The 20,590-nt window shown below is 36.2% G+C and overlaps 1 protein-coding gene across 2 annotated transcripts; it reads left to right on the top strand.

The window, feature by feature from the left end:
• Positions 1 to 900: 900 nt before the first annotated feature.
• On the top strand, positions 901 to 8,563 carry LOC108272413 (membrane-spanning 4-domains subfamily A member 15). 2 transcript variants are annotated; one of them, XM_017480830.3, is made up of 7 exons: positions 901 to 1,596; positions 5,073 to 5,145; positions 5,343 to 5,450; positions 5,545 to 5,601; positions 5,866 to 6,018; positions 8,035 to 8,145; positions 8,265 to 8,563. In XM_017480830.3, the coding sequence occupies exons 2-7, from the start codon at positions 5,104 to 5,106 to the stop codon at positions 8,268 to 8,270; spliced, it is 477 nt and encodes a 158-aa protein (XP_017336319.1). In that variant the 5' UTR covers positions 901 to 1,596; positions 5,073 to 5,103; the 3' UTR covers positions 8,271 to 8,563. The 2 variants fall into 2 exon arrangements, with proteins under 2 accessions (XP_017336319.1, XP_053540191.1); XM_053684216.1 differs by lacking the exon at positions 901 to 1,596 and having other exon boundaries at positions 5,035 to 5,145.
• The last annotated feature ends 12,027 nt before the right edge of the window (positions 8,564 to 20,590 follow it).

The following is a 20,590-nucleotide window of genomic DNA, read 5'->3' as shown; positions in this document are numbered from 1 at the left end:
TGCTTCAGATTTCAAAGTGAGTAATTGAATGTGTGCTCTGCTGTGTTGCGATGTTACATGCCATTTAATGTTGTCCTCTTGTGTCAGATTGTGTCATTTACTTAATTCAACTTTTCCTGGTTTTGATTCTAAGTAATTGCAGCATCACTGAAAAGGTGAAATCTCTAACTTTTTTTTCCAGCTGAGCTGTTACAAAAGATCTTTCTATTTTTTGCTATTTAAAACCACAGACCTCTGACTGATAAGAAGAAGTAAAAAGCGTGAATAGAGAACTGAGTCGTTCCTGCTGCAAAGCGGCACACTGTTCACTTAGTCTTTGGTTACCCTCTAACTGCTCACTTTTACTGAAAACACACAGGTCAGTATAACTAACTGAAGATGATAACTAACTGAAGTCATGTAACCATGAGATAAATTGCATCAGTCATTTTTTTTGCTCAGGATTGAAACGTCAACAGGTTAAAAATAACTGATTTCAAAAACGGACGTGCAAAATGTGTCTTTGTTGAAAAAGCTACTGTATATCAGTGAACATTTAATGTTATGAATATTAATGACAAGTGGGTGGGGATAATAAAAAGACCAAATTCAGATTTCTTTCATACACGCTTTTACATTTAAATTTATTCATTTAGCAGACACTTTTATCCAAAGTGACTTACAAATGAGAAAAATACAAGCAAAGCGATATATCAAGCAGAGAACAATACAAGTAGTGCTACCATACAAGATCCATTAATTGAGCTCCAGAAGAAGCAAAGTGCACAGAGTAGAGGTGTAAGTGCATTTTTTTTTTATTTTTTATTTTTATGAGTTGGTTAGGTGTTCACGGAAGAGGTGGGTCTTTAGTTGTTTTTTGAAGATGGTGAGAGATTCTGTGGTCTGGATTGAGATTGGAACTTCATTCAACCACTGAGGAACAGTTAGCATGAAGGTGCTGGAAAGGGACCTTGCACCACGCTGAATGGGAACTACTAAACGTCGGTCGCTAATCGATCGCAGATTGCGAGAGGGAACGTAAGCCTTCAGGAGAGTGTTGAGGTAGGAGAGTGCTGTTCCTGACAAGGTCTTGTACGTGAGCATCAAGGCCTTGAATTTGATGCGGGCGGCTACAGGAAGCCAGTGGAGGGAGATGAAGAGGGGTGTGACATGGGTTCTCTTGGGCTGGTTGAAGACGAGCCCAATCTATAAATGAGCCTAATCTATAAGTACCATAATGGGAGGGTTCAGCCATTTAGATTTTAGCTTTCATTTGTTATCGGCACAGCAACAAATAAAAAATAAAGTAAATATGGTCAGTAAAGTATATTGGTCAATAAGGCCAATATATAACATTTGGTTGAGATTTGCATGAGGTTTGAAAGTTTTGCTGTGAGACCATAACATGTGGTACAGTGCACAAGTCTAATGATCAGTGTGCGTGACAAGAGGTTTAGCAACGTATTGTGCAAAAAAAAAAAAAATTAATCTTGGTCCTGATCATTGCATTTAAGTCAGCCACAGACAAGACTGCCAACATCGTCACCAGTGACTTCCTTTGAGTGAAGAGCAGTGAAGCTGCAGTGGAGCAAAAGGCCAAGAAATTGTATAATTAAGGTAAATCTTTATTTATTTATTTATTTATTTATTTATTTATTTATTTATTTAGTATAAACATTTCTTACTTTTTTTTTCTTACTGTACTTTTACTTGTATACATTCTTAAAAAGCACAAGTGTGAAACCACAATGAAAAATCTGGATTTTAAGAAATATTTCATTTAAAACTGGAAATATTTCATTTACAAAGGAATTGATCAAAATCACAAATTTGCTTAAATCTAAATTTTGCGCAAATGTTTTTTTTCAGTCTTGAATACTGAATATTCATAATATTCTTTTCTTTCTTTTATAGTTTAATAAAATATATTATATATAATATATATAATACATATATATATAGTTTAATAAGATATATTATTATGTAATATAGCTTAAACTTTGTTTATTTGCAAAAAAAAAATTGTAAAAAAAAAAAAAAAAAAAATCATCTTTTAAAACTAATGTGTAAATAATTTAACAGGCTTGCAAGGTGATTTGCCTGTAGCTCTTACAATTCTTTTAAAAGATACTTTGAAAGCAATCCTTTTCTACATCATCATTTCATGTATTATAAGCCATGCAACCCACTGGACTTTTATATCAATGTACTATACTGAGCTGTAAAGCTTGTGAAGTAAACCAAAGCAAACGACTTTCGGAAAATGCTCTGTGGTTTTTAAGCGTGAAAAGTAAAACCAGGTAACTGAGCATCTGGAGTCCAAGACAGCAGTATTCAGCAGTTTCACACAGTTTCACCCCCACAAATTTCCGGCTAAGCGTTCTCATTTCAGCAGTGTGGAGTTTAATGAGAAGCGATTGCTTAACGAAAAGTTTTTGTAAATAACTTTCTAGAAACATTCCTAATTCAATACACACTGACTGTAATTAAATTCTTCATTTATGTCAATAAAGAAGAGCAATGTTACATGTACTACCACAGCGCTGTTGAATGCTGGATTCTGATTGGTCAGAAAACTCTTACAGTAGTGCAGCTGCAATGTAACTGAGAACAAAGTCATTAGTTTTTTAGTTGTTACATAAAATTAAATGTTTTTTTAGTTTTAAAATCATCTTTTAAAACTAATATGTAAATAATTTAACAGGCTTGCATATATATATATATATATATATATATATATATATATATATATATATATATATATATATATATATATATTATAAATTATATATAATATATTTTATTAAACTATAAAAGAAGGAAAAGAATATTATGAATATTCAGTATTCAAGACTGAAAAAAAACATTTGCGCAAAATTTAGATTTAAGCAAATTTGTGATTTTGATCAATTCCTTTGTACAAAAGATCACATTTGTCTTGTAAACACTTCATGCAAATTCAAATATTCATAAGATTCTGTTTTCAATTAAGTTGTTATGCTGATAATATATGATAATAAAATAGATATTAAAAATTATTATTATTAAATATTAAATAGTAAAAAATATGAGTGATTTAATGTGCAGGTTGAATAATTGGGCATCTACATTTCAAAAAGTGTGTGTGTGTGTGTGTGTGTGTGTGTGTGTGTGTGTGTGTGTGTGTGTGTGTGTGTAAATAATAAATATTGTGTTCATTTGCTCACCACTTAAAACAATTCAGCTGGCATCAATAAATGTAACAAAATGTGGTGATGTCTGCATTAAGAATGTTAAAACGTTTTATTTAGAAAGAACCTTATTCTACTTTTCCACTGAATACAATGTTAATATAATATGTAAGCACTTTAACACTCACTGTGTCATGCTGTTATAGCATAATAATCAATGATGAGGTGGTGTGATAAACAGAGATACTGTTGCCAGGCAGAAGTTGATTATTTTCCTGAAAGAGCACATCCTGAAATATTTTATTCCCCGTATACAACAGCAATTTGACACAAATATATTATTAAGGAACAACACGTCATAATTTTATTTGTTTATAAGTACATTTAATTTTATGGAACAACTAAAAAACTAATTACTTTGTTCTCAGTTACATTGCAGCTGCACTACTGTAAGAGTTTTCTGACCAATCAGAATCCAGCATTCAACAGCGCTGTGGTAGTACATGTAACAGTGCTCTTCTTTATTGACATAAATGAAGAATTTAATTACAGTCAGTGTGTATTGAATTAGGAATGTTTCTAGAAAGTTATTTACAAAAACTTTTCGTTAAGCAATCGCTTCTCATTAAACTCCACACTGCTGAAATGAGAACGCTTAGCCGGAAATTTGTGGGGGTGAAACTGTGTGAAACTGCTGAATACTGCTGTCTTGGACTCCAGATGCTCAGTTACCTGGTTTTACTTTTCACGCTTAAAAACCACAGAGCATTTTCCGAAAGTCGTTTGCTTTGGTTTACTTCACAAGCTTTACAGCTCAGTATAGTACATTGATATAAAAGTCCAGTGGGTTGCATGGCTTATAATACATGAAATGATGATGTAGAAAAGGATTGCTTTCAAAGTATCTTTTAAAAGAATTGTAAGAGCTACAGGCAAATCACCTTGCAAGCCTGTTAAATTATTTACACATTAGTTTTAAAAGATGATTTTTTTTATTATTTTTATTTATTTTTTTTTACAATCCAGTTGTTTGCCCATTTGAATAATAATTGTTTTATGGGGGTTGTATCAATTCATCTTACTCACTGCTTTTAAATCATCAGTCCAAATTGCCCCCTAAAATTTAGTACTGCAAAAAAAGAAAAAATAATAATGGTAGAAGTAATTTGGTTGCATGGATTTTTATGTGTGTGTGTATATATATATATATATATATATATATATATATATATATATATATATATATATATATATATATATATATATATATAAGGTTAAAAAGGTGAGCATTGAAAACAGAAGGCTAGGAGTGATCCATTAAAAATAAATAAAATGTACTAGTGATACTAGTGACTAGTGGGCGGAGTCAGTGAAAACAGAGTAAAATGTGTGTGTACATGTCTGTGAATTTATAATTGGTTTATGGTTAAACACTGTCCTCTGCTTCACATTTTCAGATTTCATCTGCTTTCATCTCTCTCTCTCTCTGTCTCTCTCTCTCACACACACACACACACACACACAGACACACACACACACATTCACTCACAAACACATGCACACAGACACACACACACTCACACACATTCCTTTACTACTTTCCATTAAGATTAATAAAGAGAGTGACACACTAGCAGAGATGGTCTAGCACCTACAACCCCCCCCCCCCCCCCCCCCCCAGATAATGTATTAATGTATGACACTTCCACATGCTTAACAATTTGTTAATTGCTGTTTATATTATGTTGAGCAATTTGATTTAAAAAAAAAAAATCAGTAATGTTTCACATTTCGTGTTGCATTACTCAATTCTCAGATCCTGCACTTACCTAACCCCCATATAACCCTAAACATTTCATACATATTTCTAGCATTACTGTGAACTATTCAATGTCTAATTAATATGAGTATGATCTTTCCCAGGTTTACGGGATCACAGTAAATCTCAGTGAAAATGCCTGTACCTGCGATGAAAGTAGACCCGAAATCCTTGGGGGTAATTTCTTTTCATATGTGTTTATTTTTAACCTACACTGATACAATAAATTGTGTAATTGGCATTTTTTAGCCTCAGGATGTGAGATATGAGTGCCATATAATATGATGATATCTGTAATAATAGAACAATATTTTAGGAAATAAAATATTCCTGAGACTTCAATAGTAAGACTTTTTTCCTTTTTGTTTCCACAGACTGTGCAGATAATGATCGGGACTGTGATATTCATGTTTGGTATTGTAACCAAAGATGTGGTCGAAATATTTGTCCACAGCGGCGTCATGTACTGGGGATCACTTTGCGTATGTTCTTTGCCCTGCTTTAATATCACCTTATTTTACATTGTTGTGTTTAAGAAACACTTGATAATCACCATTCTGATTTACGTTTGATCAGTTTATCATCTCTGGTGCTCTATCAACTGCTAGCGTGGATCACCGTCATCCCGGTTTGGTAGGTAGACCTGACAGTCTACACTTATTTCTAAATTTATATGTGAAAAGGCTTTATTTATCATGCTGGATATTAAAAAAATAATTGTAAACCATTCCCAGAAGCATTTACAGTATGACACGCCATGACTGTTTGAAAAGAGCAGGATAATTATATTAATGATTAAATATAAACTAAAGTGATTAAAGGAGCATTTAGAGAAGCATTGTATAACTCATGTAGCTACTCTGCTACACATCAAAGTTCTGTTTTCTCTCTTGGTAGGTGAAATCCTCGCTGGTTATGAACATGATCAGTGCTGTGGCTGCGATTGTAGCCATTGTTGTGTTTGCTGTTGATCTAGTGCGCATGCCTATTGAACTACCATCGTGTAATTATCAGAAAGAGCCTGGATGTATCATGAGTGTCCACTTTGGGGTTTGTATGTCACTGGTCTCACACACGTGATCACTTTAAAAACGTATTTATTTATTTGTTTGTTTATTCTTTGGGATACAGTCTCCTCCAAAACTATTAGCATTTGTTTGTGCATAAAACATAGAACCTTTTGGATCAGACCATCTAATTTTTAGGTGAGCAAAAGTATAGGAACAGATAAATTCTAAAGTAAATTAAAATAAATAACACTTAATATTTGGTTGCATATCCCTTGCTTGCAATAACTGCATCAAGTCTGTGACTCATTGATATCACCAAACTGTTGTTTTTTTCTTTTGTGATGGTTTTCCATGCTTTTATCGCAGCCTCTTTAGGTTGTTGTTTGTTTTGGGGGTGGGGTTGGGGGGGGTTCTCCCTTTAGTCTCCTCTTCAGGAGGTGAAATGCTGCTCAACTGGGTTAAGGTCTGGTCATTGACTTGGCCAGTCTAAAACAGTCTCTGAAGCCTCTCCCTGTCTGCTGCGGTGCAGCTACCGTACCACACCGTGATACAGTATGTCAGCAGGCTCTCGGCAGATGAGCGGTAGAAGATCAGCAGCAGATTGGAGTCCAGATTGTACTTCCTGAGAACCCTCAGGAAGTGTAGCCGCGTTTGAGCCTTCTTGATAACCGCTGTGATGTTGTCCATCCAGGAGATGTTTGCAGAGATAAGGACAGTCTAAAACAGTCTAAAAAAGTCCTTTGTTGAGTTGGCAGTGTGTTTTGGATCATTGTCTTGCTGCATGATGAAGTTCCTCCTGATTAATTTGGATGCATTTCTTTGTAAACTGGCAGACAAAATGTTTCTGTAAACTTCCGAATTCATTCTGCTGCTACCATCATGATTTACAGCATCAATAAAGATTAGTGATCCTGTTCCAGAAACAGCCATGCAAGCCCAAGCCAAGACACTACCTCCAACATGTTTCACAGATGAGCTTGTATGTTTTGGATCATGAGCAGATCCTTTCTTTCTCCACATTTTGGCTCTACCATCCGATTGGTAGAGGTTACTCTTTGTTTCAGATTTTCTGGATTATCTCTGTATTTTTTTGTGAATTCCAATATGGCTTTCTGATTCTTAATGCTGATGAGTGGTTTGCATCTTGTGGTATGGTCAGATTTGTGCCATATTTCTGCTCTCGAAATGTTGTGGACTATGATACTTTCATCCCTGCCCTGTGGAGGTTGGTGGTGATGTCACTGACTATTGTTTTTGTGTTTTTCTTCACAGATCTTAGTGTTTTTTTGTTTGTTTGTTTGTTTTTTCAGCTGTTGTTTTCCTTGGCCGACCCTTTTGGTGTCTGTTGCTCAGTACAACATTTTCAGGACATCCCAAATTGTTGTATTGGCTATGTCTCTGATTGATTTCCTCTCTTTTCTCAGCTTCCAAAATGGCATGCTTTTCTCCCATATACAGCTCTCTGATCTTCATGAAGGCTTATCCTTTATAACAACATATACAGTCTTCACAGGTGAAACTGAAGGCTTAAACCAAAAGTAGATGGTCAGAGCTATTTATAGTTTAAGCAGTCCATCTAACAGGACATACCTGGGTAACAAGAAACACCGGTCAGCTACATGTTCCAATATTTTTACACCCAATATTTAAATTGGGTGGTCTGATACAAAATGTGTTTTGTTCTATGTTGTTTAACACATCTACATATAAATACCAGAAAACTGAAATTCTAAACTCTCTTCTCATATTATTATTATAATTTATTATCTCAAAACCAAATGTCTTCAGTCTACAGAACAAAAACAAATGAATTAGCCTTGATTTTCCAATAGTTTCTGGGGGGGCTGTATAATACTAATAAAATATTTTCATATCAGAAGGAAAGAAAATTTTTAAAAGTACTATCCTCTGAATTTCTCCTATTAAACTCTGTAACTGTGATAGTAATAACAGTGTCCCTCTGTGATATCAGAAAGGGACACAATCTCTAACTTTGTGAATCAGCCTCATATGTACACATGGTAAAGTGAAGAGGATTGTATTTTTTTTTCTTCAGGTTCTACGTGGCACCTTTAGAGTGCTCCTGGTTTTCTCTGTACTTGAGGTCTGCATGTCCATCTGGACATTTGTACTGACCTTGAAATCCAGAGGCTCCACTGAAGCTACAGTCAGTATTTCCTCATTTATCTTTCATCTTTTACCTTTCTTTATAATGGAAGTTAGTTGTAAAGCATGTAGATAGTAAACAGTGATATTGAACAGATGTCATATTTTTTCATACTACAGTCATAGGCAAAGGATCGTCTGATCAACAATCCACGTGAGGAAACCCACAGCTCACGTTAATGCATCTTCTGAGCTTATTCATATGTTGTGGTGTATGCTTTAAAAAAAACTGCTGAGGTACCTAATGAATCCTGATATGATCTTTTTTTCTTAATGATTTAGTTGCGGTGATGTTATGATGTCATTTTCTGCTTTGAGACTGAATAATCCATGTGTATAACTTACATATCGGATATTACTGTAGTTTTTCATTTTATTTTTTATTTTTTAATCAAATAAACAGAATATAATACACCAAAGTCTGTTGAATTCTGATTGTCAAAGTGTTGATCAATTTTCTATAACTTGCAGTTTGGACAGTAGTGCAGCTGCAAATCAGATTTATATAAATGCACTTGCTCTAATACATTGTCGTTTCTATAGTAACAGATCATTCACAGGGATCTGTACAGTGGACGCTTCATGTAAATATATTTAAAAAATTGTTTATGTTGTGAAGATTTCGTTAAGGAGATGTTTATTTAACATTTATAGAAGCATTCTCCAGTGTCAGAGCTTTGTAATCATCAGAATACAAGCTGCTTTTTTCCATCTTACTACCTTCAAGAGAGAGAATAAAGAGAGGCTGGTGAGGGAATGACTGTTTATAGCTGCTACAGTTTAATTGAGAACAGAAATGAATTATTAAATATACTGTAGAAATATAATTATAATAATAATTTCATTTTTCGATTTATGTATAAATTAGCTATATTTGTATATATATATATATATATATATATATATATATATATATATATATATATATATATATTTGTATATATATATATATTTGTGTGTGTGTGTGTATATATATATATATATATATATATATATATATATATATATATATATATATATATATATATATATATATATATATATATATATATATATATATATATATAAGTAACTTTTTTTTCTTGCTGAATGTAAGACAGTTCTCAGGAAGTGGTTTGTGGTTCCTTCATGCTACACCTTGAGCAGCAGCTGTGGGCTTCCAGATAAATATTTTCCATGTGTACATATAATAGCATCATTTAAACACAAGTGACTGTCTGTTTCAATACTATTCTAATAATCTTCAGGAACTGGGTGCTTTTTTATTATTATTATTTTATTTTAGTTATTTTTTTATTTAAATCTCTCAGTCTTTTACACCAAAATTAACATAGCATAAGAGATTATATTGATAAAGTTAAAAACTGATGTGTTAAAAAATGAAATGGAAATTAACAGTAGATATTAGCTCTCAACATAATACTACCACCACCACCATGCTTCAAGATTATAGTGTGTGTAGAGTCACAACAGTCATTGCACAATAATCGCACAAGCAACCTTGCTGTTGTATTGAATATCAGCACGGCTGTGATATGGCTGTAGGCATGAGGCCGCAGGTAATCACAGCTGATTGTGCTGATAGTCAGTACAGCAGCATGATATTACTTTCTTTTTTTTAACAGAATTGCTTCTTATGAAAAATTCACAAATATTACATCTTCGATAAACAGGAAATATTGCCAGAGTACTATAGTATCTGAGAACTAGAACAAGAGCCTTGCTGAAGATTATACATCTACAAAGCAAACAATCTGTAGGTGGTCATAACTGCAGTTATTTCATTTTTAAATGATAAATGACACTTTTTTAAAAATGACAATCAATGAAATTAAAGGAAAACGCCCAGCGACTGAGGAATTTTTGTGAAGAGTTGAAACAGGAAGTCCGGATTTTCTCAATCATGTGAAAATGATACCCTTTGTACACACTGAAGAAGTTTCGCTTAAAAACCACATTGAGACAGGTTCTGCTCAAGCTGTAGCATCAAGAAACCACAAAGGACTTCCTGATAATTGTGCTGAATACAGTGTTAAACCTGTCCCTTATAATAAAACAAAAGAAATAATTACTTTCTCACATCAAAATTACAGCATTGATGCATCATGATTTAAAAACACTGTTTTTCTTTATAAAAGAGATTAGTACAATAGAAATAAATTGCCCACGTTCTAAAGAAGCTCTGACAGTAGTGCAGCTGCATTGTTTATATTAATGCATTGTTTTAACATATTATCACATAAATAAATTAGATAAATCAGTGTATGCCTGACCCTGATCCTGGCACATTTACCTCTGACAGAAATGTCAAAAATCACATCCCTCCTGTAGACAGGTAGTTTATGCATACATATCAGAGATAACATTAGCAATTTAATGTTTAATTTTTTTTCATTTGAATGTGCACTGCTAGACATTCACTTTTGATGGCTAGCTATTACAGCAATGCTAACTAGCCAATTACAGGAGCTGCCAATGAATATTGTTAGCTAGTCTCTAAGTAAGCAAGCAGAAGGGCTCAACCATTTAGATTTCAGATTTCATTTGTTATCTCTAAGGCAGCAAATTAAAAATAAAGTGAAAGCCATAAACTTAAATATATTGGTCAATATGCTTTTAAATTTGTTATAAGACTGATATTTTAAAGGTTTGGTGTGAGACCATGAGATCTGAGCAGAGTGCACAAGTCTCATGGTCAGTATGTGTGAGATGAGGTACAGCAACACATTTTGCAACTTGGCATAAAAAACCCCTCTGGTAACTGGTAAATTCCTGTGAGTGAAGAGCAGTGAAGCTGCGCCAGTGCAAAAGCCCAGTAAAACATTCTCATTATCATGTAAATCCTTCTAATTTTCTTCCCTACTGTCTAAAATGTAATATGCATTCTTAAAAATAATGTAAAGTATGCTACAGACATGATACATTGAAAATCTGGATTTTGTCTTCTTCCATTTAAATATGTTTTAAAATAATATTTTAAAATACAGAGAAATTAGAAAAATTTTATTTAAGCAAATTTGTGATATTGACCATGTTTCTGAGTTCGATCATCACTAAAGAATAATGAGCCGGTTCCATAAGCAGCCTCTTCTTTGAATGCTGTATCATGACTTTGTTTGAGATTGTTGGTGATGTCACTGACTGTTGTTCTTGGGCTTTTCTTCACAGCTCTCACAGTGTTTCTCATAACTGTTGTTGTTTTCCTTGGCTGAAACCATTCGATGTCTGGTTGTTTGTACACCAGTGGTTTATTTCTTTTTCAGGTCTGAGCTACAAAATGGCTTGCTTTTCTCCCACAGACAGCTCTTTGGACTTTATATAGGTTCATCAATTTTAACAACAAATGCAATCTTCACAGGTGAAACCCTTGGCTCAAACCAAGAGCAGACATTCAGAACTATTAATTGCTTAAACAATCTAACAGGGCACACCTGGACACCAAGAAACTCCTGTCAGTCACAAAACATGCCATGTTCTAAGTTGTTTAACACATCATTCAAAGCACTTCCCTGAGTTTTTCTCTACCCACCATATCAAACGACTTTGAGAAGTCAACAAAGACAAGATACAGTGGTTGTTGCTGCTTGTCTGACTTCTCCTGTAGTTGTTTCATAGTGGAGATCATGTCAGTGGCTGCTCTCGCCACATTGGCTTTCAGGGAGCACTTTTTCTGAGATGATTTTAGTCTATTCAGCAATATCTTTGCCATGATCTTGCCTGCTATCGACAGGAGAGATTCCTCTGGTCTCCACACTCACTTCGGTCGCCTTTCTTCTTGTAGATTGTAACAATCAATGCATCTTTGAAATTCTGTGGAAGACATTGATTTGCCAACAAGCATTATATAAGTCCAAGAGCTTAGACTTAAGAGTGGGGCCGCCTTGTTTCAACACATCTGATGGAATGCCACTTCTGGTAAATTTCAGAGCTAAATCTAATTCCACCATGGTGATGCGTCCACATAGCTCTTCTCTGATTGGTCTAGTTGAGCCTTCCACATGCACTTGGATCAGTTGTGCCTTGTGTTGTATATGAAAAACACAAGAAATAAACACGAGCGAGACCTAGTATGAGTAATATGTAATCTTATTTAGAATTCACTTAGCTGGTGGACTGTATGAACAGAGGTTCACCTAAGACACAACACACAGATAAGCAAGGCACAGGGGGATAACAATACATGTGCGGCAGGCCTCAGAGTGTAGGTGGAGTACATCTGGACACAGGCAGTAGGTCAACTAAGAGACACACACACACATAGAGGCCTATACAGCCACACACACACACATGAAAGGAATGCAGAATATTATAAGGATTACAAGGATATTATAAGGATATTATAAGGTATAGAATAAAGTAAAGGGGGTAACGTATGCGTTATAAACAGAAAATGTAGAACAAAATATGAAAGAAACTTACTCATAAGTGTGTGAAGGTGTGAAGAATCCTCTGCTTACGACAGACCAGTCAGAACTGACATTGACACAGGTTATTTTTTAAGGATGAAATGTGACGGGCCAATTATAAGGGTATTGGAGCTGGGCTACACCTGCTAGATAACTGTCCATGGGAATGGCTAGAGCCGCAAAATAACCGTCTATGGGAACAGCGGGCACCGTGAGACCAAGGTCTCTCAAAATTGTTGATTCGCATACGTAATGGTATTACGGGAAGGCTCTTTCTAAAACCTAATGGTATTATGAGAAGGCTCTTTGGGTGTACAAAACTGTATAAATAAGGGAGCTTCAGCTCTGGGTGTCAGATCACTTTTGAGACTCTCAACGGTGTGGATCTCATGTGGTGGAACGGAACGAATAAACCTGGACCCTTGCTTCTTCTGGTGTCTTATTTTTCTTTCTCCAATTGAATATGTGAGTATCTGTTTCTATGTTAAGTGTCTTCAGGTAATAGGCAAAATTTGGGCCTACACTTGCTGGTTTAGGAGATTGCAGAAATACTCCTTCCAATGTTCAACAATGTCTTTTATGTTGGTGCTTCCATCTGCTGATTTCACTGGGACCACTATGTTGCTTCTTGGTCCATAAATAGCTTTCAATCCCAAGAATATCCCATAGGAGTCATTCCTGTCTGCTAAAGATTGCAGTTCATCTGCTTTTCTGCTCCACCAGTTATTATTTATTAGCCGGATCTGACCTTTCGCTTTACGGCCTTACATTTTGCTTAGCTTCAATCAGTTTTCTTTTTCAGGTGATGTATGTACAGCTTTTGCTTCTCATCAAGCTGTTGTTGGATTGGCTCAATCTGCTCTTGAATCCAGTCAGGAGTTTTTCTCTTAGGGTGGCCAAGTACCTCACTAGCAGTGAGATAGGTGATATCCCTGAGCAGCTTCCAGCGCTCTTCAATGTTAGTCATGTCAATGAGTGGGTCTTTGTCATTCTGAAGAGCTGATGGTATTGCTGTAACCAGTCTCATTTGATGCCCCACACTGTCTAACTTGGTGACATCCAATTTCTTGGGTGTCACACTAGGGGTTTTTCATGCATTGCTTTAGTTGACAGACAGTCTGACAACATAGTTACAACACAGTCAAGCAAATGGAAATGATTTGACCTTGGATGCATTCAGGTGAAATAGTTCTTCTCAGTTTTAAGTGTTTGTAATAAATATAGATCCCTCTGAGCAAAAACATTCAACAGAAACTCACCATTGGTGTTCTTCTTGCCTTTCGCAAATTTGCCTATAACACCGTCATAAGTGGTATAGTCCTTACCAACCCTGGCATTAAAGTCTCCCAGGATGAGACAATTCCATGTAGCAACAGTCAGTTCATCTTTTTGCACTTCTTACCACAGTAGTCAAGACCCGTTGGTCACGGTGAGCCAGCCAGGTAGATTGTGAGCAAGCTTTCTTCACCCCACTTTTTGTAGGTGCTTCCCCTTCCCAGGCATGGAGTTCTATCCATAAAAAGGGCTGTCCCGAAACTCCCACAGATGCCTCAACCCTGCTATTGCCCAAAATTCAACAAGGAAGCAACTATCTAGTGTGTGCTGCCTGAGTGCATAGCTCATTCTGGCAGCTACCAGCTACTCAAGATCCATCTGCTACAAGACCACCATCAGATGCCCTGCTGCCAACGACCCCATTGGATGCAGTTTAACGTCATGAGCAGGACCAGAGTAGCATCTACAAAATACAGAAATCCCAATACTGTCATTTCCTTCTCCACTGTCAGTGTAATAACTGATCCATCCTCATTATGAAGCTGAACTACTTGTGACAGAACTTCCAGTCCAGAAGGCCATGGAGTGTTCTCATTTGGTTCTAACATAGTTTGTGCTCCCTTAAGTTGTCTATTGATTAACCTTCCATTGTGAACTTATCAACTCCATGTTTGGAAATAATCATATCCTGGTGCCCAAATCTGGCAAATGTGACTATCTGCATTGTGGGTTTGTTTCTTTAAAATGGTAAGGACAGCTCTAGCTTTCTTTGGCGCTACATCTAAAGCTGACACTTTGAATGAACTGGTTCAGGCATTGGGTTATTTATTGCTGAATCTTGAGCTGACTTTTTAATCACATTGAACCTGAAGATAGATTTTTCAAGAGGGTTCATACTCATGAATACAGGCACTGGTACCAGATTAATCTGGTAGGCTGAAACTGATTTCCATTCAGCACTCATATGGTACATTTGTGCCATTAGCTCCAATAAGAATAAGCTCAACTTCATCAAGATGTTCCCTGACTGGCCTGATTTGAGTGTCTGGGAAGTAATTTACCAATTCAGATCTCTAATCGAAGCTTATGGTCCTGTGTCCCACAATACACATGTACTGACCAAACCTATGTTGCACTGGACTAAGCACCTTGGTCCCTCCATATTTGCTGTTTTTATATGTTTTCTGACAGTGGAAAATGTGTCTGTGTTGTTAAAGCTGAAGTTGAGGTACATTGGGGGAAATATTGAATATTGAATGCTTCAACATTTTTTTCAACATTCCAATTGGGCCATTCACATGAAATTTTCACCAGCCATCAGTATTAACTCAAGAAATCTGCAAATATAAAGGAGTCACAACATTAAAGAAAAAAGTATTGAAGATGATAAGAAAAAGCAGTTCTCCAAGACAAGGTAAGGCAATGAGCCAGGTGAAATCTGTAAGTAGTTAGAAAGTAATCATACCTCCTGTCTTTGCAAATTAATATCAGCTGGCTTAGTAAATTGATGGTCTATAAAAAGGATTTTCGTTGCAAAGGTGTCACACAAGAAACATCTCATGATGGGTAAAACCTTCGCAACCTTATTGTTGCGAAACATATTGATGGAATCAGATAAAGATATATTCTGAATCTTCCAGTAAGCACCAATATCAGCAAATGGAAGCAACAGCCACGTACCATGGTCACTCCAGCACCAAACGGCCATGCACAGGAGCTCCTCGCAAGATTTCTGACCAGGGAGAAGAATAGTCAGAAGAGTAGCCCAAGAGCCAAGGACCACTCAGAAAGAGCTCCAGAAACACTTGGAGGCAGCAGGTACCATCATCATAGAGAAAACTATAGGCAATGCACTCCACCAGCATTGCCTCTATGCTCGCTCACCACACAAGACTCCATTACTAAAGAAAAGGCATGTTGAAGCTCTTTTATAGTTTGATACAACTCATTTGGACAAGCCTATGAAATACTGGGTGAGTGTAGTCTGGTCAGACGAGAGCAAAATTGAACTTTTTGGCTGTCATACTACACACCATGTTTGGAGAAGAAATGGCACTGCATATCACCCTAAAAACACTATACCAACAGTGAAGTTTGGAGGTGGAAGCATCATGGTGTGGGGCTGTTCTTCATCGCATGGTATTGGCAGACTTATAATTCAAGGAACGATGAATGGAGCCCTTTACCGGGAGATTCTTCTGCTGCCATCCACCAGGATGATGAAGATGAGATGTGGGTGGACCTTCCAGCAGGACCCAAAGCATACAGCAAAAAAAAAACTCAATTAGAATGGCCCAGTCAATCAACTTGAATCCAATTGAACCTTTGTGGAAAGAGCTAAAGATCAAGGTTCACAAGCAGGCCCCCCCGGAATCTTCAAGATTTAAAGACAATATGTTTAGAAGAATGGGCAAAAATCACACCTGAAAAATATCTTCATACAGGAAGTGTCTTGAAGCTGTTACAAACAAAGGCTTCTCCACTAAGTATTAAATAAATTTCAGTTAGCGTGTTCAATACTTTTTTCCTGTGTCATTTCTCTTTATTACACATAACTTCATTTATGTACATTAATGTTTCAATTTCTTTATATGTGTGGATTTCTTGTGTTAATACCAAAGTCTGGTGAAAATTTAAAAATAGCCTCATTGGAAATATATTTACTGAAAAAATGTTGACGTGTTCAATAATTATTTCCCCCACTTTAAGTGTAACCTCTACTTTATTTGTGGTGACAGTATTTTCTCTGTGCTTGCAACAGCCTATAGCAAAATGTTCACTATTACCACATTTGTGATAGTGTGTACATTTGCCTTCAGGATTAGATTCCTCATATTTTTTTGCAATGTTTTGGTCTATGTTTGTCATTTTCTATTTGCTCTGTGAGGTGTTCGTCTTGAGTTTGCACTTTTTACGTCAGCTCTTTTTGTTTGACTCTCACTGGCTACTTGTGTAGCTTTGCAACACATCACAAATGTCCCTATTCCTTGCATCAAGTTTCTCCACAAGGGTGTTGGGCTTAGAAGAGCAAGTCGTTTCCTTTTTGAGACTACTGGTGTGCTGATTTCATCATCTTGGACTACAGTAACCTTTACATCTTTTACTAGCAGCTGATAGTTTTTTCTTTCCATTTCCATATTGTAAACAATGCTTAGCCTCTCCAGTAATATCTCATCAGTCACCTTTGTGTCCTGAAGGTAAGGCTTGAGATCAGTACAAATGCAGTCTTCTTGGAGACCTGTCATCACTGTTCACAAGAACTGTCTCTGGATAAGTTCAGTACTATAGTTCAAACCATCCTTAGAATTTCCAGAAGCAAACAGAAATTTCTGTCTAAGATCTATTACATATACTAAGAACTTGTGATTTGCCTCAGAGAGCTCAATGTCAAATCACTTTGGATTTCCAGTTAACTCTTCAGTTTGACACCAGAAATTATTGCTTGCAAAACTGCTATGACAATTTCATTCTCCTCATATCATTTTCGCAGTGCTGTTTGAATCTGTCTTTCCAAACTGTTGTAATTGAACTTATCTTTCTGATTGATTCACCAATTTGACCAATTATTCTCAATTCTCTCCTGTATAAAGGATGCACATTTTCAGGTCTTAATGTTTGGAATTGCACGATCACTGGCTCATGATTCTGCATGATCTCAGAACAGTTAAGTTCTTCAGTGTCATTTTTGCCACTAGGGGTGCCCGTCACTTGGTTTAGATTGGACTTCATCACTAGTCTCATTCTCTGACTCATTTTCAACACATTCAACTCTTCCAAAGTTTTCAATTCTACTACTTACAAATATGAGCACTGACAGTCCAGTCAATTGTTCTTCTCCTTGAGCAAGTTGATTTTTTTCATATCCTCATTTAGTTTCAATTCCTAGATTAACTTATTCAGTTCACTGAAAGACAAGTCCAGCAATTTTCCCTCAATTTCATTAAGCTCTGTTTTTCAATTCATTGACATCTCTATTGTCTGATTTTTATTCATAGGCATGGCAAATATGAGTGTTAACTTTGAATTTTGAGGCTTCCAGCATCCCAGTACTCTCCTTCAGCATGTCGCTTCACTGGGACAAGTGAGTTGCATCCACACATTTTCCTTCTCCATCAGAACTTTCCATCCATCTTCTATAGCGCTTATCCTTCCTTCAGGTTCATGGGGAAACCTGGAGCCTATGCCAGGGAGCATCAGGCACAAGGCAGGGTACACCAATCCATTGCAGGGCACACTCACATACACATTCGCACACCTATTCATACACTACGGGCACTTTGAACATGCCAATCCGCCTACCGTGCATGTCTTTGGATTGGTGGAGGAAACCGGAGTACCCGGAGGAAACCCCCACACCACGGGGAGAACATGCAAACTCCGCACACACACAGGGCCACGGTGGGAATCGAACTCCCAGAGGTGTGAGGCGAACGTGCTAACCACTAAGCTACCGTGCACCCCCATCAGAACTTTATTTTGTTTTATTTCATTTTATTTTTCAGAATAAAGAGTTGTTGCAAACTGGGAAGAAGCACCAGAATTATGTTGCAACCTTGAAATAACTCACATCTGCAAAAGTAAATCTGTTTTTCAGTTTCACTTTAATAAAAGGCCCAGTTCTGTTACATGTTTGCATGTGTGTGGAGTATTGGCTTTCTTCTTCACTACTTCCCCCGTTCGCATTGTCATAAAATGACATGACAAATTTGCAGCTTCACAGCACTGACCCTGAGCAATGACTGAGCAGATTTTATTTTATTAATTACAAGGAGAGTATTAAAGCTGCAAGCAGCATAGTTGAAGGCAAGGCACCCAGACTCAGTAAGCAACACATTCGCAGATGCGCTACAATTGTTGCATAAGCAATCACAGGAAAGCAGAGCTATAACTTTATGCAAAGGGATTTAAGAATGATTTGTAGTTTCACTCATGATGTGCATGTTTTGACCACAGATAATTGTGGAATGCTGCTACTGCTGTGACCTGTGGTGTTGTCTGTTGCTACTTTGACCTGTGGTCATGTCTGCTACTACATTGTTTTTGTTTTGACCATTTTTTTTCTTCTTGCAATTTAAAAAAAAACCAAGGTATTTATGATTTCTTGTCATCAGTCTGGGCCTTTTTTCCCCACTTTGTGCAAGTATTTGCACGAAACTTATATGTTTTATTTTATGCTTGTTTTGTTTTTTTTAATGAAATTGCTCAAAAAATGCTATTTGATATTAAACCCTGTCACTCATGTGTTGTCTGTATAATAGCCCACTGAATGACTAGAATGGCAGTAGACAGTTGTCTAGGCAGGTCTCAAGATTGGGAAAAAATCTGGAGGAGAATAGCAAAAATGGCACTTAGATGAAAGCATTTTTGGCATGTGATTGTAATGTTTGACCAATACATGGTGCTGCCATGAAATTTGTTGCATAGAATCAGAGCATAGACGTGAAGATGCCTACAAAGATTTGTGTCTGTGTGGAAGGTCATTGTTGAGATACAGCCTCACTTCCTGTTTGGCGGTTTCACTGTCAGATTTGTTAGCCTATTACGGACAAATCATTTGGGATATTCAAAAATGATTTCGATAACATTTGTGAGAATTACACTCAAGATGAGGTCTGCCAAATCTGGTGATGTTTGGACAATATTTTGACAAAATCCAAGATGGTCGACAGGAAGTACACTTGAATTTCAGATGATGGTATGCGTTCACTTCAGCATACTCCTGGGAATTATAGGAAGTGTGAATTTAGCACAAACTCTTCAAATGATATAAGGAGAAAAAATTTAGTTGTTACAGTTCTTGACCACATGGTGGCACTGTCACAAAACCTCTTTTAAATTTGAGGCATGGTCCTAAAAAATAGGAAGTTTCATGATGATGCATTGCTGAGATATACCCTCACATCCTCTTTTTTTTTTTTTTTTTTTTTTTTTTGCATTTGCCAGCACATTACATGTGAATGGTTTTGAATATGAAAATCCCTTTAATAACTATTGTTTAGACAGGTCTCAAGATAATGTGAACCAAATTTGGTGAAGATTGGACAAAAAAACGTTGGTGGAACTTTACATCATAGTTTGCATTAAACTCATCTCGACCCAGGGAATCCAGGGATCCCTTGCTTTCAAACTTTGGACCAACACTTTAAAGGTTATGACAATAAACATAGTTTGTTTAAACAAACCAAATAATTTGTCCTGATGGTGGCAGCACTTGGCCCAAAGTTAGTCAGCATGTTCCCTACACCCTCCCCAATGTGTGGGCAAAAGTTCACAACTTTTTACCAGATGGTCCTATGGGCTGCATCGATAAACTAGCCTAAAAATGAAGAAGTAAAGGTAGAATAAACACGGTTATACTTTGTTGTTTCTCATTAACATGACCAACTACTAAAGATATCTAATGTTCTTTAATTGATAACAGTTATGATCACTGTCAAATTTCTGTGATGTAAGAGGTATAAACTTCTTCAAGGCATGCTGTTAAAGGAAAAATAACTTCATGATAGTAACAGTAAGGACTGTTAATGTCTTTCTTTTTGTGCATTTTCTTTTGGAATATAGTCAGTTTAAAATAAATTTCAGGACTATGGCCTTGTTTTTTCCTTTTAGAAAACTATTTTTTGCTTCAATTTTGAATGTAGCCATACTAAACAGGAAATAAGAGTAAACCTACAGACACTATTTACACCAGCAAATCCAATACAGTCACTTAAACATGCAACTGGCGCTCAATAACAGAACATACCAGATTAATGTGGGAACTAG

This window comes from Ictalurus punctatus, chromosome 12 (genome assembly GCF_001660625.3).
Source record: "Ictalurus punctatus breed USDA103 chromosome 12, Coco_2.0, whole genome shotgun sequence".
Taxonomy (NCBI): Eukaryota; Metazoa; Chordata; class Actinopteri; order Siluriformes; family Ictaluridae; genus Ictalurus; species Ictalurus punctatus.
The sequence above is the reverse complement of the archived record's forward strand: the minus strand, read 5'-3'. Positions and strand labels throughout refer to the sequence as shown.

What these genes read in the sequence shown, in the direction of transcription:
- LOC108272413 (XM_017480830.3), top strand. Translation starts at nt 5,104, where the DNA reads ATGCCTGTACCTGCGATGAAAGTAGACCCGAAATCCTTGGGG. An exon ending in TAGACCCGAAATCCTTGGGG is followed by an intron (nt 5,146 to 5,342) that starts GTAATTTCTTTT and finishes TTGTTTCCACAG; the next exon opens with ACTGTGCAGATAATGATCGG. An exon ending in TGTACTGGGGATCACTTTGC is followed by an intron (nt 5,451 to 5,544) that starts GTATGTTCTTTG and finishes ACGTTTGATCAG; the next exon opens with TTTATCATCTCTGGTGCTCT.